This window comes from Cyanistes caeruleus, chromosome 12 (assembly GCF_971803275.1).
Source record: "Cyanistes caeruleus chromosome 12, bCyaCae1.hap1.1, whole genome shotgun sequence".
NCBI classification, from domain to species: Eukaryota; Metazoa; Chordata; class Aves; order Passeriformes; family Paridae; genus Cyanistes; species Cyanistes caeruleus.
The window spans coordinates 15,295,670-15,315,341 of record NC_141712.1 but is presented as its reverse complement, the minus strand read 5'-3'; the positions used below and the strand labels follow the sequence as shown (position 1 = coordinate 15,315,341).

General features: G+C 48.2%; 3 protein-coding genes and 1 long non-coding RNA gene across 9 annotated transcripts in view; 2 read left to right on the top strand and 2 right to left on the bottom strand.

Moving 5' to 3' along the window:
* Nucleotides 1-391: 391 nt before the first annotated feature.
* On the bottom strand, nucleotides 392-3,267 carry THAP11 (THAP domain containing 11). Its single transcript, XM_086847435.1, has one exon. The coding sequence runs from the start codon at nucleotides 3,170-3,172 to the stop codon at nucleotides 2,441-2,443; it is 732 nt and encodes a 243-aa protein (XP_086703561.1). The 5' UTR covers nucleotides 3,173-3,267; the 3' UTR covers nucleotides 392-2,440.
* CENPT (centromere protein T) lies at nucleotides 2,872-15,697 on the top strand. 3 transcript variants are annotated; one of them, XM_086847429.1, is made up of 15 exons: nucleotides 3,010-3,147; nucleotides 4,089-4,215; nucleotides 4,744-4,837; nucleotides 5,001-5,134; nucleotides 5,911-5,944; nucleotides 7,070-7,212; nucleotides 7,700-8,128; nucleotides 9,046-9,222; nucleotides 9,546-9,749; nucleotides 10,390-10,480; nucleotides 11,810-11,974; nucleotides 12,724-12,828; nucleotides 13,838-13,928; nucleotides 14,565-14,683; nucleotides 14,966-15,697. In XM_086847429.1, the coding sequence occupies exons 2-14, from the start codon at nucleotides 4,191-4,193 to the stop codon at nucleotides 14,658-14,660; spliced, it is 1,788 nt and encodes a 595-aa protein (XP_086703555.1). In that variant the 5' UTR covers nucleotides 3,010-3,147; nucleotides 4,089-4,190; the 3' UTR covers nucleotides 14,661-14,683; nucleotides 14,966-15,697. The 3 variants fall into 3 exon arrangements, with proteins under 3 accessions (XP_023790364.2, XP_086703555.1, XP_086703556.1); XM_023934596.2 differs by lacking the exons at nucleotides 14,565-14,683; nucleotides 14,966-15,697 and having other exon boundaries at nucleotides 2,872-3,503; nucleotides 13,838-14,234; XM_086847430.1 differs by lacking the exons at nucleotides 14,565-14,683; nucleotides 14,966-15,697 and having other exon boundaries at nucleotides 3,083-3,158; nucleotides 13,838-14,234.
* Nucleotides 15,481-15,772, bottom strand: LOC147650877 (uncharacterized). Its single transcript, XR_015275305.1, has 2 exons — nucleotides 15,683-15,772; nucleotides 15,481-15,514 (listed from the first exon to the last, which is right to left on the bottom strand). It is a non-coding gene; the product is annotated as an uncharacterized LOC147650877 (long non-coding RNA).
* A 266-nt stretch (nucleotides 15,773-16,038) lies between these two features.
* Nucleotides 16,039-19,672, top strand: part of RANBP10 (RAN binding protein 10) — a 64,779-nt gene continuing 61,145 nt past the window's right edge. Inside the window, exons 1-2 of one of the 4 annotated variants that reach the window (XM_086847431.1) lie at nucleotides 16,039-16,560; nucleotides 17,430-17,541. In XM_086847431.1, the coding sequence (XP_086703557.1) occupies nucleotides 16,356-16,560; nucleotides 17,430-17,541 (317 nt within the window). In that variant the 5' untranslated portion in view covers nucleotides 16,039-16,355. Of the gene's footprint in view, nucleotides 16,561-17,011; nucleotides 17,120-17,429; nucleotides 17,542-19,672 lie in introns of those variants that run through there. The other 3 variants (XM_086847432.1, XM_086847434.1, XM_086847433.1) reach the window with 3 other exon arrangements.

Below are 19,672 nucleotides of genomic sequence, written 5' to 3'. Positions count from 1 at the left end.
TATAAATTGTAGGAGTACATTCTAGCTCTTCCCTGCACTATGCTGTTTCATGGGAGGCCATGCCTTCTCCTTCCTCCACATTAGACAGGAGAGTCATGCTGGAATAAGCCCTGTGGGAAGCCTGGCTCCCTGCTCAAACCCCTCCTGGTTACACAGAGAGCGCCCTGTGATTGATTGCTCATCAAAAAGGCACCAACCTCTGCACAGGGAGGTGTGTGGTACACTGAACTAACCTCAAACTCCTCTTCCTCACCTTACATGAATGTAAAGATATTCCCGCTGCTCCAGCTGTGGAGCTCACAATGAATAAAAAGATGTTACAAAAGAGAAGACAAAGCTACAGCCACAAACCTCTCAGAAATAGATATACAAACCACAAGGAGACAGGAAATGTAAGAAAACAAAATATACTTTATTAAAATTAAGCATGTTAGCACCTCAGTGTAACCTGGAGAAGTCAAACAGTCCAGCAGGTAACCAGTCCAGCAAGGCTGAATGGCTGAACATCCTGAAGTGCATCCCAATGGTAGAAAAAGTACCATGACTGTCATGACATGCACGTTCTCAACAAGCTCAGATGCACAACCAGCAAGGAGGGATGTTGTGCTGTCTACTGTCTTGATGGGAGCATCTAGAGCTGCTGGACCAATCACATATGTTAAATCCCATGGTGGAGCACGTATCTGCTTGTCCTACCAAAAAAAACCCCAAAAACAAACCCAAAACAACAAGCCAAACCAACCAAATGAAAAAATTCCCGCTAACTCGACTCGCAGAAAAATCAGTATAGCACAGAGCTGGAGAGCTACATATCAGATTGGAGAATAAATTAAACTGAAGTAACGGGCAGTACTTAGTACATGGATAGACACGTAGTATCCTTACAGATGACCATCCAACTTGGCACACACATTAATAAAAAATGACCCATGCATCACATAGCAGGCTGTGACAACCTGGAGCTGAACTGGCTTCAGGATCTACAGAGAAACCTCCGGCTACAAAACCCCAGGGTGCCCTTTTGCTCGGTTGTATACAGTGTTGAAGCTGATGTAAAGCTACATTAGCCATTGTTACAAAGATTACATAATTTCAAACTAAAGATACTTTTTACATTTAGAAAATACCTCTATAAAATTAAGTAAAAGTGACATCCCAGTCTACTGAGTGCAATGCACTCTGGTTCCAGAAGGATCTCACAGACCCAGGGAACACCTGGGAATTCTTCCCTCAAAGGTGAATATGGGCACACTGTGGTGAAGTGGCTTCTGTTCTCAACATCCATCATCGTTGCCCATTGCCACAGGGCCCTGCTGGAGCACCAGACACTCTTCTCCTCCTCCAAACTGCTGAGGGATCCGTTCCACCAGCCAGGCTGGAAGTGCATAACCAAGCCAAACCCGTGGTTTTGCTACCTTCCCTCCACCCTCTTTCTAGCCAATGCTGATCTGGTTTCCTGTTGCAGAAAGTGAAGGGACTGATGCTGGCTAGAAACAGAAATTATACAACCATTCCACACAGATTTGTTACAATACTCTTAAATCTTGGTTTAGAACACACAAGCAGGTTTTAGTATGGTCTTGCCTAATGTACAGATTATTAGTCATGCCAACTAGTTTAGGATTAGACAGGAAAGGTTTGCAACCACTGCAGGTAAAGTCACTTCTGTTTCATCCTAGTTCTCTGAACAAAAGCCAAGGATTAAAATTCCAATGTGTTACAAAGCCTCCATTTCATTAGAGGGAGTCTTAAGCCAATGAGATAAACTACAGCTGTTAAATGCCACCGTGTTCTTTGTACCAGACTGTAATCCTTACTGGTGTCGAGAGCACCGAGACATCTGTAACCAATACACACACGCCGCAGAGAAAGCAGAAACTACACGGTACAAGAACACTCTTTAATCTGGGGGTTCTGTCACGCTAGGAACAGCAGCCTTACGGCATCAGTAATTTACTGAAGAAACACATCACCCTGAGAGGGTTTCTAAAGCTTTCCTCCACTGAGCGAGGCTGAATGCGACATCACCGACCATTCCTATGATGGGTACAGTGCCCACGGCAGTCGGACACGCCTTCTCCAGGGTAGTGTTGCTGTTACCTCACTTGACACAGAGCGAGTTTATTTGCTGAAAACTGATACCCTACGTCCACTTAGTGACGACTCGGGTCCTATCCACGCTACGAGCAGCGCGTTCTGACACCGCACACAGCGCGTTTGATGGGCCCGGTGTGAGGTGACACCGGAGACAACGTCGGGGCGATAACGGGGCTGGGCACGCGGCTGATCCAGTCCAGGCAGGGGAATCCGATGGCGAGGCCTTTCCCGGCTGAGGGCTGCTGTGGAGCCGGGCACCATCCCATCGCTGCTGTGCCCGGCACGGCGGGCGGCGGAGGCTCCGGGATGGAGAGCCCCGCGCCGGGCCGGGCCCCGGCAGCCCTCAGAGGCCGTGGCGCTTGCGGGTGCCGGCGCTGGCAGCGTGCAGCAGCCGGTCCTTCTCGCGGATCTCCTCGCGGAGCTGGGCCTCGGCCAGGCGCAGGCGGCGGATGCTGCCCTTCATCTCCTTCATCTTCACCTCCAGCAGCGCGATGATGTCGCGCTGCTCGTTCAGCTTCCTCAGCAGCTCCTCCGACGTGGTGCCCGACGACAGCGAGTACGAGTGATCGGGGGGGCCGCCCTCCACCGGGCTCTCCTCCCCCGCCGCCGCCGCCGCCGGTACCGGCACCGGCAGCCGCACGGGGCTGGGCCCGATGGTGGCGGCGGCCCCGAGCTCCACCTGCACCGTCAGGTCGATGGGCTTCACGTCCTCGGCCGCGCCCCCTGCAGGGGCCTCGGCGGCGGCCGCGGGGCCCTGCGGGGCGGCGGCGGCGGCGGCGGCGGGGCGGGGGCGCCGGGCCCGCTGAGCCTTGCGCTCGTTGACGCCGCGCAGCGGGAAGATGGTGGGGACCCGCACCAGGTAGGACTTGCGGCCGCCCTGGAAGTGCTCGCTGCAGACGCGGTGGCCCGTGGTGGGCTGGAAGGTGCTGAAGCAGCCGCTGACGCCCGCCCGGGAGACGTTCTTGAGCCAGAGGCGCCGCAGCTCCTCGTCCTTCGGGAAGGTGTAGAAGTGCAGCGCCTTGTCGCGGTGCGAGTTGTTGTAGCAGCCCGGTACGCAGCAGGTGAAGCCCGGCATGGCCTCGCGGGGCGGGGGGACACCCGCGGCGAGCGGGGCGAGCGGCCCCGCCGAACTACAGCTCCCACAAGGCCCGCGCGGCCTCTCGCCGCCGCCGCCGCCGCCGCCCCGGAACTACGCGGACCACAATGCACCGCGCCACCGGCGGAACTACCCGCCCCACACTGCGCCGCGGCCCCTCCCTGCGCGCGCGCGCTCACGTCTATATCTCGCGAGAGGCGGCGGGACGCGGGAGGAGTCGGCCGTTACCGGGCCCGCCATGGCCGACAGGCGATCCCGGTCCAGGCTCAGGCGCAGCAGCCACCACAACGCGCGGGCGGCGGCGGCCCAGGTGCGCGGACGGATCTGGGAGGGCGGGCGAGAGGGAAGAAAAAAAAGAAGGGGGAAAGGAGAGTCGCTGTCGGAATCGGTCATTCCGCGGTACTCGCCCGGCGCCGCCCGCCCGGTCGCTCTCGGTTTGAGACAGAAATGAGGCCTCTGAAGCAGGAGCGGAAGCCGCTCTTTCACCCTTGTTCGCCTTTAATCGTGGGAAATGGGCAGAAAGCCCTGACTTTGCCGAGTAGCCCGCAGCTCGGCGGGTTTAGGTCGCGGCTGTGCTCTGGGGTCACCCAGGATTTCGTCCATAGGAGAGTTTTATGCTAGAACCCATTGGATGGTAGCCCGAGCTGAATTGTCTCCTGTCCACACGGGAAGTGCCACCATTGTCAAAAAGTGTCACGTCAAAAAAAAAACAACATGCATGTCAAAAATTGTCACGCGCAATTTCTCTTTGGAATTTGGAAAAAATTTCTGGCCAGCTTACTTCGCTTGTTATTAGAACAGAGCGAGTGATTAGGGTGGTGGGTGCTTTTGATGTTGGGATCTTTAATAATGAAAATACTAGCTTTGAATTGCTTATCTCCAAATTTCTCTTTAGACTGAATTAAGTGTAGAAAATAGGAGAAAATCTCTCAGAAGCACCCTTGCAAAGCAGAGACTGGCAGTGTTCCCTGATCTCAGAAATGGCACACCACGGCTTATGCTCAAGAGAGTCGTGCAGAACCGTAAGTATCTTCTTTCAAGAGAATTGAGAACAGAAATACAATGGTTTTGTAGAGTTGAGAAAACGGGATGTTCTTGGTAGCCCATTATCCTTTCCCTGTTAAATGGAACAGAAATCAGATTGCTGTGTGACTGATTTATGTAACAGAGGAGTCGCTGCAGGGCACCTGAATGCAGGATACAGCTGTCTGAGAGACCAGGCCTTGCACTGGTGAAATCATAGCTTTGAAGATCCTCTTCAAAACCCTCTTCACTTGGACTTTTTATCCTGGTGACTGAGCACATAATCCTGGTGCTGCCTTTGTAGGATCAAGTGTGTTATAGAGGCACATTCTTCTGCAGTGCAGGGAAATCCCCTGCTGCCATCTGTCCCTGCCAGGAGTAGAACCCAAATAGTTTTTACTAGGTCTTTATTTTAACCTATTAGTAAATGTTCTTTACAGCCTATAGTGTAGATGTGACACCCTGCTGCATTTTGGTTCTCTTGCTGTCTTGAATTGTGGAAAGGAAATGTTCTGGTTTGTTGGCAGAGCCCCAAGTTTCACCACTGGCACCTCAGATATCTAGCCATGAAGACACACAAGAAGTTCATTCAGAAGTCCCATCTAAGAGGGTTTCCAGCATGTAAGTAGGGTTTATTGATAATTTACATTTTAATTTCACTGCCAGGTATAGTTGTGCTGTGACTGGGGAGCAGGACTTCTCTACTTGTGTTTTAGTGACCAGAATTGCATCTTTTCAGGGGTGATTATCAGAAATGCCTCTCCAACTTGGTTTGTTTTGGTAGGGGGGAATTGCAGCTACCAGATGTTGCTCCTGAGGGCAAATCTATCACTGTGTTCCACACGACAAAGAAGAGAAGGAAATTAAGCATTTCTGAATTTGAGAGAGCAGCAGAGAGACGACTTCCCCAGAACCAAGGTAATGCTGCAGTCAAAAATTACCTTGCTCAGTGCTGCATTTGCTGTCAGCTGGTTCTCACCTGCTCAGCTCAGTTGTCAAGAGCTGCCCAGCTGGGCAGTTGTAGGTTTGGAATCCAGATTGCAATATCTCATACCCCATCCTATCAAATATAAAATAAACCTTTTTAAGCCAAGTTCTGGGCTCTGCCACTGCTATGTATAATTTTTTGACTGTTTTGCAATTTGGTGGTTTTTGAGTTTTGAAGTGTCTCCAGAGGAAGCAATCCCTGTCTTCTTCTCAGTTCTAGACACTTTCATATACAAGCAGCTGCATGCTTTCTCTTGCAGTTACATAAAACAAAGTTCTTTGTGAGCAGAATAAGCTTGAGTTACAGTTTCATCAAGAGTCTGTAGAATAGTTACCTGTGTTTCTAAAGCTCCAGATGTATTTGGGTTATGCTGCTGAAGGGTGGTTGTGACCAAGGCCTAACATCTTGTCATCAGTGTGGTAAAATTAAAATTACTAAATCTGACGGTTTATGCCATGTTAAATTTTCATTGAAATAACTATTGTCTCACCCTTTCAGAAATTGCTTATTAGATTTCCAGTATGCAATTCTGAAATGTAGGCAAGAAATAGTAAAGTGACCCTGTTATCTAATTCTTTTTGCATCAAAGTATGTTTGAGGATAGGAGCATGACTGGCTCTGAAGAGAGGAAGATCCTTTGGGATGTTCTTGTAGCCTGTTGTGTAAAGAGTAATTTCTCAGCTAATGTGCCATCACCTTTTTCTAGCTCCATCAACGTTGGACAGCACAATTACAGCTCGGTGAGTTTAACCTAAAATGCATTAACTTCTGTCAGTCCTAGGTATGATCACATCTGAAGGGGTGAAGAGCAGTGCAGATACCTGGTTCATGTAAAGACCTGTGTTAGTGTTAGCAATAGCACAGCCATCTGCCCCTCTGCTGTTGGACTTTGAAGGTGTTGCACCCCACACTTTTTGGTTCTCAGAAACTGTGGCTCTGCACAGTATGCCAGGGTTGGTCTAGCTTGTATTGCTCCTCTTGCTCCTCTTTTTACTTGCTAGGATCATTCCTTTTTTCCTTTCATTCTCATGCTTCCAACAGTAAATAAGTACAGAATTAGAATATTATCCCTGCCTGTTAATAGTTTCATCACATCCATTACATCTATTGCAGTAGATAATACTGCATATTTGCAGTATTTTCTGGACTTCAAAAGCTTTTAAGTGGGTCAAAGAACTTACTTTCCAGTGTTGCCGTGTACTTTGCAAACGACCCTGGCCAAAGTCAGCACATTATTTCACCTTTCTCATTGCAGCTCTTGCCTGGGGCAAGATGCTTTTTGGGGTAGCATTCTGTGCTTCTGTCTTTGAACCCTCTGAACCCCCTTTTTAATTTGGTTGCCTGGAGAGAGGGACAGGAAGCCATTGAGCATGGTCAGTCTTCAGGGTGCAAAACACCTACAATGAGAAACATATTTTCCTATGCTTCAGGTGTTGCTGTCAGCTCTCATCTTAAAACAGTCACAGTGTGTTGGTAGCTGTACTTTGCTGAGAGTATTGATACTAAGTAGATTCTTAAACTTGTTGGGAAGTCCTCCTACCACCCCATTGTCATCTAGAGCATGTCTTTACTCTCAAACATTTGTTTGAGATTTGATTTTTTAAATTTCTGACCCTTTTGTCTGCTGTAGTGTTGCAGTGTCTCAGGGAGGCTGTAAAAAAGTCTGCTTCCTCATCTCTCTGATACATATCCTGATGTTGGGTGATAGTATGAAAATAAACAATTAATTTAAATACTGTCATATAATCTTAAAGGTTCTTTTGGGGAAATTTCTCGCAGTCCTGCAAAATGTGTCACTGTTAGTGCCTATTCTGAGGGTAAAAGGGGAGTGTGTGATTTTGACAATTTCTTTCCTCTTTATACAGATCCTTTCGTATGTCTGTGGGTTCCTTGCTGGCCCCAGACACCGTTGAAAAGAGGGGCTTGCTCCGGAGACCAAAAACCCGCAAGGCTGTTGACTTACAAGTGTTTGAAGGCAAAGTGGAACAGAACATGCTGAACAGCAAAGGTTTCTTTTTGTTGTTGTTACTGTTGTGTTGTTATTTCTCTCTTGGGAAGCAGGGCCTTATGTTGAAGGGGCTTTTAGAAGCGTTTACTGAAGGATGGTCTGTATTTTAGAATTTAAAATTTACTAACAGATTCAGAGAATTAGAATGGGATTTGGGAAGAAAGATTAATTAGAATGAGGTTCTGCCTCGGCAGTTCCTTTGATTCTGTGCACATAAATACGTACTTTGTCCACTTTGGTCATTTAAACCACAGGAATTATTTGGGATCATCTTCATCTGTGGGTACTGAGATTTCTATGGGCTTGGTGGGGAGTGTTGTGGGCACAGAAGTGGGGTCATACAGTTTCTCAGTGTTTGATCTGTTGAAGAGGAGTAAAATTTGGTTGAATAACTTAAATTGTGAATTACACAAGTCTTGATTGTAAAGTATGTCCCTATGACCTTGAAAAGTTTTTCACATAGTTTGTTTTAAAACTTTCTCAACAGGACAGAACTATCTTGTGGACTCACAGTCTATATCTGGGATTCGAACAAGCATCCTGACAAGTGATGCAGAAATGATGATGAATACCACGGAGCTCTTTGTTCAGTCCCAGCTGGATGAACAGAACCAAAATAAATTTTCTGCTCTTGAGCCCCAGCAGTCAGATTCAAAAACTACAGCACAGAGGAGCCTGATTTCTGATGGTGATCAAGAAGAAGAAAGGCTGGAGGGCCTGGTATCCGATGTAAGAACAAACGAGGGAAGGACCCAAAGAGACTCCAAGAGCTCAAGCCTTCATGATGAGCATGTTGAGAGAATGACTCGCATATCTCCAGAAACCCATGCAAAGCAGCAAGAAGAAAAGCAAGATCAGTCCCCACAGAGCAACCCAATGGCACAGATTTCTTTTTCTGAAGAAGAGGTGGCTGGCAGTGAGTACTATGGGCTAAGAGTTAGGCTTAGCAGGTATATGCTTTGCAATTCCTATCATTTGCCAGTTTTTCCCTGATACCTCTCCTTGGCATTCATTTGCCTGGCCTTGTCCTGGTTGTCCCAAGGCCAAGGCCACTCTTGTACTTTTTAGTGTGAAAACTCCCAATCACTGGAGAGAATGGTAAAAGTGCAGTTTGACAGCTTTTGGTTCTGGACTCAGCCAAGATTTCCAAACCCTTCAGCAAGTGACAGCATTATGAGAGTGCCCAATTGTGCCAAAGTAACTACCTGTGTGGGTTTCTGCTTAACTGAGCTACATTGTAACAGATATGTGGACTATATATGTAGTATAAAGGAAGAAAAGAATACTTTAGTAGTCAGTAGCTCAGAAGTTTTAAACACAAACAAGTCATGTGTCTTGTCATGTGTATTTCTTATTCTGCCTGCCAGAGGTTTCTCCTGGATGGTTAAAACCACTTTAGGCTGTCTTCTCTCTATAAGGGAATATATCTCTTACAAAATTATTTATTCAGAAAAATGGAGGAAATGAAGAGGAGAATCTGAGCACAAACTCCACATATTGTTAGATTTAAAGGAAAAGAAACTGGTCTTTTACACAGTCACCAAAATTGAAAATGGCCATAGAGATGCCAGATCTGGAGGAGCTTTACTTACTGTAAGTAAAATTCCTTCATTGGGATCTGATGTGCCCCTAATTAGGTGGCTGTGGAGGAAACACAGGAAAAGTTGGGCATTTCTCAGCTCTAGAGGGAGCTGCATCTGCTTTTCTTGTTTACTTCTGTGTCTGAGTTTATTTATCACAAATACATTCCAGTATTTAATGGTTAAACTGTGTGCTGGTGGTTGCTTGGGATTTTTTTGTAGGTAAGATGTATGATAGAATTTCTTATTTTAGCTCCAGAACATGGTCCAAGTGCTGGATATTCTGAACATTTGGAGAAGAAGCTGGCTGAAAAAGCAGAATTGCAGATAACTACAGCACAGGACAGCAGAGGTGAAACAGAAATGGCTTCTTCAGCAGGAGAGGAACTGGCAGAAGGCAGCGTTGGAGCCCACGGCTCTCCAGGAGCTGGTGAGAACACCTCTAATGCTGACAGCTCTCTGTAGTGCCAAAGTGCTCTCATGCTGCATCACTGCTATCAGTGCTGAGAGAAACTTAACTTCCGGTGTTTTCTAGAATCTGGGCTAATTACTGGGCAAATACCAAACCAATTTTGTCATTTTAAGCTGGAAGACTGCATTTTATTTAAAGAGAAACCAAAATTGTACTGGCAGTAGGGTTTACAAATGTATAGTTACAGCAGGTATCTTTGATGAAAATTTACTAGTGGAAGTTCCAGAATCAAGCAAAGGTATTTGTTTCAGTGCTTTCTTTTGCCTGTTTTGAAAATTTAGAACATAAGATTACCAATGGCATTGGAGCTGAAGGACTGGACAGGAACTCTCATGCCTTTTCCTCATTTGATAAACGTGGGATGATTTTGTTAGATGAAACTGATGAACAAGGAGATGAACTACAAGACCAGGCTATCATGCTAGATTTGAATAGTTCAGTGGAAGAGCCTGCTCAGGATGAAGCTGAACAGCCTGCTAGTGGAGGTAAGGAAGCTGCTCAGCATTTCTCTTAACATTGTTTTCTTTCCTGCTCTCACTTGTTAAGAAATGAAGAAGTTCAAGAGTGAAGTTAAAGACAATGCAGATTAGACTTGGAGGAAATGGGTTCATAGCAGAGAAGAGGTGAGATTCTGATAATAGGAGCCTTGCCTGGAGGGAGTTATGGAAATCTGCAAACAGGGAGAAGTTTGTAGTCTGGCCCTTGTAATGTGATTCTGTAGCTCAGCTTGTCCCTTTGTTTATGACAATTTCCCCCATGGATGATCAAGATGACAGAGATACCTTGTAGACTTTGAAGTTCTCTCTGGTTAAAAAGGTTGCAGCTTTGTGGCAACCTGAGTTAACCCAGCCTTTGGCCCCTGCAGCCTGGTCTTGTGTGTGTGTCCCTGCAGCCTGCCCAGCCAGCTGGGCCAGCAGGGGCCATGGGGAGCCCCCAGCCTGTGTGGCAGGAGCTGTGGGGGGTGGCATTGCAGCAGCCAGCAGCTGTGCTGGCTCAGGGTGCTGTGGAGACACAGGCAGTGTCACCAGGGCCAGGCATGTGGGGAGTTGTCTGGGTTTCTGTCTGCTGCCTGCTCCAGGAGTTCTGGAAAGAGACTTCAGTTCCTCAAGTACGTTTTTTTTCCAGAGGCTTCCATGAAGACTCCTTTGTTTGTCCGTGCTCCAGCCAAAAACCTCCTGCTGTCAATGCCACATGTTGAAAAAGTTGCTGCTCCCAGGTAAGCCTAAGCCACGTCCAGCAGTGGCCTGGCAGAAGTGGGGCTGGGGGCAGAGCAGAGCCTGGCTTTGCCAGCTGCTCTGGCAGCTGCCACAGGGAGTGAGCAGTACTGAAGTCTTTGGTTCTTTCACTGCTGTAGCAGCTGAGTGAAGAGTGAATTGAATGAATGTCAGTGATCTTCCAGAGGGGGTCTGATGCCTTAAGGCTTTCAAATGAATGTTCTTGTAATATGTTCTTGTGCTGAAGACCAAAACTTTTCCTAGGAGTTTTTCAATTGGTAAGCCACTCTGGAGCCAGAGACTCCAGCATGGGATGTACAGGCCCTTGCAGAAGAGGGGGAATTAGGGATGGCAAGACACTGATCAAATGGAATGACATACTTGTATTTACTGCAGAAGCCTAAAGCTGTGTGCAGTTGCCATGGGCTGACTTAAAAGAAGCTCTCCTAGAGGCAGAAAGTGAACCTGTCCTCTGCATTACTCCAAATTATTTAACACTTGCACTCTCTTGATTAGAAATTTGGTGAAGCCACATGCTTCATCAGAGCCACTAGTGATGAGTCCTAGGGAACAGGAAGAGTTTTCTAGCCCATGACTTTAGAGCTTTGTCTATTAAAGCAATAAACAAGAAGACAAAATTTTTGTGCCCACGTATTGCACATGTGGACTGGAGAGATTCAAGTGGTCCACACATCCTCTCTGGGCGTTTGGCATGTGTTAGCCTGAGGTTCTAGTTTTTTTCTGTTGTTTTCCAGTTATGTACTGAGTGAATCCATGGATTTCACTTAACTCTTCCATATTGCAGTTTTTCCTATTTTAGGATGGAAGACAATTGTAATTTCCTTTAGGACTTAGAGTTTTGTTTTAAGGGGGGTGGACCCCGCAGCCCACAAGAAAAGTCCCCATTGAAGTTCTTAATAGTGTAGAATGATTCCCTGCAACGCAGCTTCCCCTGTCCACAGATGCAGAGGTGTTCTGTGGTGCCTCAAACTTTGTGCACTGATGGAAAGGGAACACTGCAGGGATGCAGTGGAAACTGCAGTCTTGTATTGGAGAGAACTCCAATACATCTTTGTTGACAGTGTGGTACATGAGCACTCTGGAATCAAGGGAACTTGAGCCTGGATTGCTTCTCTTGAGGCCATGATGTCACATGAACTGTTTTGCCCTGTGTGGGCATGAGAGTTTTGAAGAATTGGGAGGGAGAAAGAATGAAAGTTCAAGGTAGTTCTTATCCCTTCCAGTTCAGCTTAGGGTTTCTCCAAACTCAGTCTGGTGTTCTTTGCCTCTCCCTTGTTCATTCAATGTATGAATTTTCAATTCCCTCAAAGGTCTCCCCAGCAGCTGCTGCAGCCCAAGACAGTTCCAAAGAGATTGGGACCACCTCAGAGGAAACCACGTGAGCCTCAAATACCAGGGAGTTTGATAAAGGAGATATTCAGACATTTTGCTAAAATGCCAGTGACCAAAGAGGCATTCAAAATTGTTGAAAAATGGTACGTAGCAACAAATTGCTCTTTCCATTATTTTTAGTGTTGAGGTTTTTTTTTCCTTTCTTTCCTCTTCTGAAGTAATAAACCTGTTGGGAGTGCTGCTGACAAGCTGACAGCCCTCTCTCTTCAGCTGGAAAGAGTCTTAGGAGGCCATAAAAATGGGCAGAAATGTGCAAAGTGCTTTGGGCTTCTCTGTGGGTATCTGATCAGTGCAGCCTTGCAGGAGCATCTGGTTTTTGTCCCAACAAGTTGTAGCAGTCAGAGTCTTGCCATTATCAATTTCCATGGTCAGGATGGCTCTGGACAATGGTCATCATGCAGGGCACAGTGAGGTGTGCAGCATTCCATTGGATTCCAGGTTTCTCAGATTTTTGAATCCTTAGACCTTGTTACCTTCATGAGTAAAATCTGTGTGTTGTTTGAACAGATGCAGATACCACTGCAGCAGCCAGTATCTGACCCTCCATGCTGATTTCTCTGTCACTGGTGTCAACTCTGTTCTGCATGGTTGGGAAGTTTGGGAAAGGTTCTGGTTGTCAGATGTGCAGCTGTTTGACAGCTGTCTTGGCAGTGAAGTTCCAGGGAGCCTGGGCTGAGAAGCCAAGCTTTGTTCAAGGGCAGGAGAGTTTCTTCTCCCCTAGCTTTCCCTAGCAGGCTGTGACCTGCACAGCTCTTGTGCAACTTACCCTGCAGAAGTGGGTGAGTAGCTGGTGTTCACATGCTTCACAGTCTGATTCGATTTCCCCCCTCAGCTCTGAGAGATACTTCAAGCAGCTGAGCAGTGATCTGGAAGCTTACACCCACCATGCAGGGAGGAAGACAGTGGAGGCAGCCGACCTGGAAGTCCTCATGAGGAGGTAATGGAAGGGTTGTTACAGTAGTGTTTGGTGGTGCTTTGATAGCCCAGTAATGCCTGGTTGTTGCCAGAATGTGCACCAGCAGTGTTTGCACAGTAAGTGTGGGAAAATGGAGAAGTTTCAAATGTGGTGTTAAAGTCACCTGGGGGATAGTACAAGGCACAGCTGATGATACTGGCTTTGCATGGGCCTCTGTAGGTGAGCTGGTGTTGCTGCTTAAAAAGAATAATCTGTTGCTGTCCTAATGCAGAGATTTCATTTTCCCACCTGACAGGTGTGTGCTGAGGTTGGTAGGAACAGGCCAGGAGGCACGATTGTTTAGTTGCCCTGGTTTGAGAATTCCATGTACTTGTTGTTTCACCTTGTTCCAGATGTCTTTATGCCTTTTTACTGCCTCACAGTGAGATCAGGAATTGTTGCTGGCTCATGCATAAGAACAGCATTTCTGTTCCTTCCACATGGAAAGTGTGACTAAATGTTGCACTTTCTTTCTTTCTACAAAACTGATGCTGATTTTTTCAGGCCAGTCAGTTGAATGGTGCACAGGAAAACTCCATGGCCTACACAGCTGGCAAATGCCAATCACCTCTGAGCTGTGACTGTAAAAAAATCTGGGTATTGAGCTATTTCCCATTGTCACATCAAAGGGCCGAATTTATCCCGTGGTAGGCGGTGGATTGTGAATTTAAAAAGCAATGAGCCTCTACTTTGAACCTGATCAATATAGATTAATATCCCCATGGTAAACAGTGGGAGGCTCTGTGGGAAGCTGCTGTGCAGGAACCCCCCGGGTCTGCTCTGCTGTGTGGGCAGTCCTGGCATTGCAGTGTGCACAGGAGCTGAGAAGCTGCCTGCAAACACGAGTCTGGAGCTGTTTGTCACAAGCAGACAGGGCATTTCAGCTCTTAAATGCAAAAACCTCAGTGCAAGAAAACCATACTCTGGTATCGAATGGAAACACATTTCATTAACAACTCTTGTTACTTCTCTGCTCTCTTTTTGGACAAAGGCAAGGGCTGGTGACAGACAAGATGCCACTGAATGTGCTGATAGAGCGTTACCTCCCTCTGGAGTACCGGAAGCTCCTGATTCCAATTGCAGTGAGTGGAAATAAAGTGATCCCTTTCAAGTGAAGCTGCAGGGATGGCCCCTGGGGGTGGAAGGTGGCCTGCTCCCAGGGGCTGGCTGTGGGCTGTTCCATGTCACTGCTCCAGGTGATGCTTTTCCACAACTAACCAGTCAGGTGACAACTGCTGGATGTTCTGAGTGGAGGCAGATTGTGCTGTGGCCACCACACCACCCTGCTGGCTCTCACCAGCCTTTGTTACAAGTAATTTGGCTATCCATATTTTTGTTCATTACCTTTTAATACTTGTACAATTCTTATAAATAAAATGTTACATGTGTTTTGTGTGATGCCGATGCTGCTTATGTCAGTGAGCTGAGAGGCTCCTGCATTGTGGTGTTCAAAATGTTCCTGTCAGGCATTTAGCTGTGTTGGTGCTCTGTGTTTGGCACGCCTGTGTGGTTTCTGTGGCTCTGCTCCCAGTGGGAGCCATGGTGTCCCTGTACAGACAGTTGCTGCATGAAGGAGCTGGTCCATGCGGTGCTCCTCACCCAGGGAAACAAAGCAGAACTTCTGTGTGTGACTGTACTGCTTCCAGGGAGCTTAAACAACACTAGGAATGAGATCTGGCACAGCAAAGGGTGCCAAGAAAGAATAATGCCTGTCACAGGTACCAGTTTCAGAGGGATGGAGATGGATATTGAACTTGCTCTTCAGTGTCCTTCTGGGGAGTCAGTGTGACACAAGTTGTTTCTCCCCATCCTGAGGCTGTCCTAAATCCTGCTGCAGGTATGGATCCTCCTCTCTGGGTTATGCTGTGTGTGCAGTACAGCTTCCTCAAACTACAGCCGAATGGTACAATTCATAGGGAATCCTGGAAATCCAGCCTAGCTCTTGGCAGCAGCACTTGGAAGTTTAACAGGTTTTGCAGAACACTAAAGGACATAAGGGCCAATAGAGTTAAAATCTCTTCAGCAGCCAATGCCAATCTGAAGAGCAGGCGTTTTTCAAGGATTTATTTTTAAACATAATTCCATTAATACAACAAAGAGCATTTTTTTTCTGATACAGTGTGACTGAATGGTCCTTTGAGAAGCTTTGCTGGGAGCAGTGTCTGCATGTCCTTCATGGATGGGATTTCCCTCTCTAGTGTGTGTCAGAGTTCACATCTCACAAGAAGCTGCAGCTTCCCAAGAGGAGGAATGGGAGGGGACAGTGCTTTGCAGCTGCTGCCTGTCACACTACTGGGCTGCCACTGGATTTGGATTCCACGGGAATTCTTCAACTCACTGTAGCCTTTTCCTTACACTGGGTGTGTTCCAGTTGATACCTGTTTGGCAGTCTGGAGTCTCAAAGGCTGTAACTTTTTGTATCAAACTGGTCTGTATGGATATCTAAATATATATATTGTAACTGTATATGTAATCTAAATATAACAAGTCTAAATCTGTAACTATGTAAACATTCTCTCAAGTAAGGGAAGATCATTCTGTCAAGATCACCTTGTGTCAGACCTGTAACTTCAGCTGCAGAGGAAGAGACTGCAGCTCTTGCCTTAAGTAGGTCTCCAGTTGCTCCGACAATCATGGCTTTGGAATGATGACAAGGGCCTGTTTATTGCTATGGAGACATGGAAAAAGAATGGAAACATGGAATTATGTGTGTCATAGACAGAAGAATGAACTCATAAGTCTGCTCAAGGATCTTGTTTTTCTTCCTGCTGGCCGTGGTTTCACGGCAGGAGTTTTGTAGTGTACTGTCAAGGCGTAATTGTATTGAAAAACATACATAAATGTAAACAAAGACTGTGTAGCCATCTGCATCCAACTGAGAACCAAAGGAGCCTTTGTGAGCAGCAGCCGGTCAGCCGGGATCCCTCATCCGTGCGCTCGCAGCCCAGAGCCGCGGGTTGTTCCCGTTGCTGGGGTTTGCCGGAGCCCCCGTGGCTGCGCTCGCTTCCTTCTTCAGCCCCGGCCCGCCGTGGCGCGCGCGCTCCGTTTACCCGTCGCCACGGCAACGGCCACGCCCGCAGGACCCCCCCCCGCGCCGCCATAGCTGCCCACGCAGCGCCTGACGCGCGGACGCCGCGCGGTGGCCGAAACCGGCCCGTGAGCGGAGGTTGCCGGCGGGCGCCTGCGAGCGCTGGGCGGCCCTTGGGCTCCGGGCTGCCGAGGTGCACGCTGGGAATGGGAGTCTCGCACCCTACCTCACTGATGGGAGCAGAGCGGAACGGGGACATGGTTCCCAGCGTGCAGCGCGTCGAAGGGGGAGACGGGGCTTTGCATGCTCTGCCTCTCGGGAGTTGTAGTCTCGGCGAGAGCCAGGGGCGAGCGAGCGGGAGTGACGAGGACTGCGCTTCCCGTCGGGCGGCGCGGCCCCATTGTGGGCACGCTCGCAGCCCATTGGCTGCCGGCCGCGGCCGGGCCTCGCTCCCCGCCCGCTGACACAAAGCGGGTCCAAGATGGCGGAGGCGGGCGCGGGGAGCCCGCACGGCGGGGACGCGGCGCCGCCGGGGCCGCCCGAGGAGCAGGAGCTGAGCCGGCGCCTCCGCCGCCTCTACCCCGCCGTCAACCAGGACGAAACGCCGCTGCCGCGCTCCTGGAGCCCCAAGGACAAGTACAACTACATCGGCCTCTCGCAGGGCAACCTGCGCGTCCACTACAAAGGTGCCGGGCTGGGGCGGCGGCGCCGGGTTCGGCCTCGGCCCGGAGCGGGACGGCCCCGGCGTGGCCCTCGGCCCGGCCGCTCCGCGGGGCCCGCCGGGCGCGGGCTGAGGCGGCAGCGGGTCCGGCGGCCCCGGGGCAGGGGCGCCGTGAGCAGCGCGGGGACGGGCGGCGCCGAGCTCCGGTCGCGGGGCGCTGCTTGGCCCGGGGCCCCGGCTGGGCGGCTCGGGAACGGAGGCGCTGGGGAGCCGGGGGCTCTCCCCGGCGGAGTGTGTGGCCTTATATAACGCTGTGCAGTGTCGCTTGCCCGGGCCCGGTGCGGCCAGACCGGCTGTTTACTCTGTCATCTTGCTTAAAACCCAGCCCAGGGGTCGGATGGCCCCGAAACGCTGCGTAATTGGGGCTTTGGCTCCTCGGGTTTACACTAAATAGTTGCTCGCAGACTTGTAGTGTGATGTTTTCCTTGCTCGCTACTGGAGCTGTTCTCCCTACCCACCCAGCGGAGAGCTGATTATTCCTTTTCCTGCCTGGCTAGTAAACACTGATGTCATTCTCCTCTTGTGTAATCATTTTTGTCTTCTGTCTGTGTACATTGGTCTTCAAATTATGTCTGTGGGGAGGGGGAGAGGTGGTACTGAGAGTCTTTCACAAAAAGTCATAGCAAATACAAAGGGAAAACTGAAATGCTTGTGCTGTAGGAATTGTTCTTGGTGGCAGTGCAGGGTTGTGTATGCTGGTTCTCTGGAAAGTGTGTTTTAAATGGCTGGCTCCGTGTAGAAACAGATCCCTGCTGGTTTCAAATAGTGAGGTTTTAGATCAGGATATGTGATAGGCCAGATCCCCTCAGTACTTACATTTCTGTTCTTTCTTAGGTCACGGTAAAAATCACAAAGATGCTGCCTCGGTCAGGGCCACTCACCCCATCCCTGCAGCCTGTGGCATTTATTACTTTGAAGTGAAGATCGTCAGTAAAGGTAGAGATGGGTAAGTGCCTCATTGCAGCTCAGTGGCTGGGGATGTGTCTGGCAGCTCTGCTGGACTCTGGCCTCCTTTCCAGAAGTGTTGGAGGTCCCGTGGCTGCTGGGTGCAGCAGGCAGGTACAGCATGGGCAGGTTTTGTCCTCCTGATGAATGGATGTAAATGAGGTGGAATGCTCTAGAAGCAGAGGCACTGGCACAGCTGTGTCCTGAGCCCTTGGAGATGGGCACTTCTAAAAAATTCAGTAAACTGAGCATCTCTGGTGCAATATGAATTAAAACAGGTTTTCTTCTTGCTGGCAAGGTCTGGTGACTCTGATTTCTGGAATTATGATGCCTCAGAAGTGAAGTGAAGGGAGGAAGGTTGAGCTTAATTTTGGACTGCTGCAGTGAGATTGATGTGGTGAAGAGTACTGGAGCACTGGGGAGAGTAATAAAGGGGCCTTTCTGACAAGGTCTGGAGTTTTCTTGTTAACATGGATTTAATTTTTGCTCATTGTGAAGGTGTCAGTCTGTTCTGTGTGGATGGCCCTGGCATTGTTCCTTGTTAAAGGATGAATACGGCAGGAATATTATCTGGAGGGGAAAGCCACACAGGAGGAGGGTTTGGGTGCAATTAATTAATTCAGTTCTTCAAGTGTGATATTTGATCTCTGACCAGTTTAAGGGTTGTGGGGAAGGGCAGCAGATGTTCCTACTAAAAACCAAACGAAAGTGAAAACTTGTTATAGTTTAATTTTTTTGCTGTCATTGTTGAACTGAGAAGTGGCCTACTTGTAAAGGGACTTGTGAAGGATCTCAGGTTGTGCTGCATTTAGGCCCTTGATAATTACTAGGTTATCTGCAAAGGTGGATGCTGGGCTGAATTCCTTATAAATGCGGGGAAAAGACCATCCTTATTCCTTCATTTCACTGACCTGGCTGTTAACTGCTTGTCTGTTTTGAAACACTGCCCTTGATTAGTTTATGTAACTGCTAAAACTGAAATAATTTGCAGTGAGCTTCAAGACAATTTTCCAAAGAAATCACATTACAAAAGGTCACTGAACAGCACTTAATCCTTACTGCAGTCTAGATCAATCTTAAAGGGAGATAATGGAATTTTCTGCTTGTCTCCCAAGATCAGAGTTTTCCATATTAATGATCTGTTGTTTTTATTGTATTCTGTAATTACAGCGACTTTCCAAGAATAATTCCAAAGAGACAGAACCATGTGTGTTAACACAACAACCTGAACAGGAGCTGCTGATAGCTCTGATCTGAGGTCAGGGCAGTGCCGAGGCTTTGAGAGCCTCTCTGATGTCTCAGCCATTCCTGTGCCTTGTTTTTCTTTTGCTGGTAGAGACAGATCCAAGTTTTATCTCTCACAGGGTGGTGCTGGGGATTTGTGGTTGTGAATTTCCACTGTAGCTGCTGCCTGGCTGTCACTTGAGAAGGTGCTTTTGTGTATCTCACCTTTAATAGTTTGAATTGTTCCTGCTGGAGGCTCAGTGTGTTGTACTAGTGAACTGTGGCAGAGATCTCTTCTGAGGACGCTCCACAGTGTTTATTCCATCATGGTGACTTCATTTTAAAGGATTGAAGGTCCAGACATCTGAGGAAGGGATTGAGGGAATGAAGTTTTCAAGCAGTGTAAGTGGCAAAGCCTGTCCTTAGGAATAACACTGGAAGGAAGCCCTTTAGCAAGGGGAGAGGAAGAGGTTTTCAGAATGGGTATTTCAGCCTTTGCCCTAGAGCTGGTTTGTCTTCTGTATGAGGTAGTGAGGAAATGATGTGAAGTTATTCCCTGTGTATCTCTTTCTGGAGTTTGTGATGGCATTTCACATTTAGGTTTAAAATGTGAGTGATTTGGTTTTGAAACAAGACTTGCTCAAGAAAGGCTTTTGTGAAGTGAATTTCTGGAAGTGTTGAGGAGTCTGATTTTGCTCAAAACTGTTGTTTTTCTGTGCTCAGCATTGTTAGTTTAGGGTTCTGCACTCTGGGTAGATACTGACACTTGCTAATAAACAACAGAATCTAAGGTTTCAGATAAGAAGTGGGATAGAAGCTCCCTGTGACTCTTAATGGAGAAGAATCCCAAAGTTCACAAGATGCTTTTTGCAGCCTGCCAAGGGATGTTGCCTGTGTGTGACATGCTC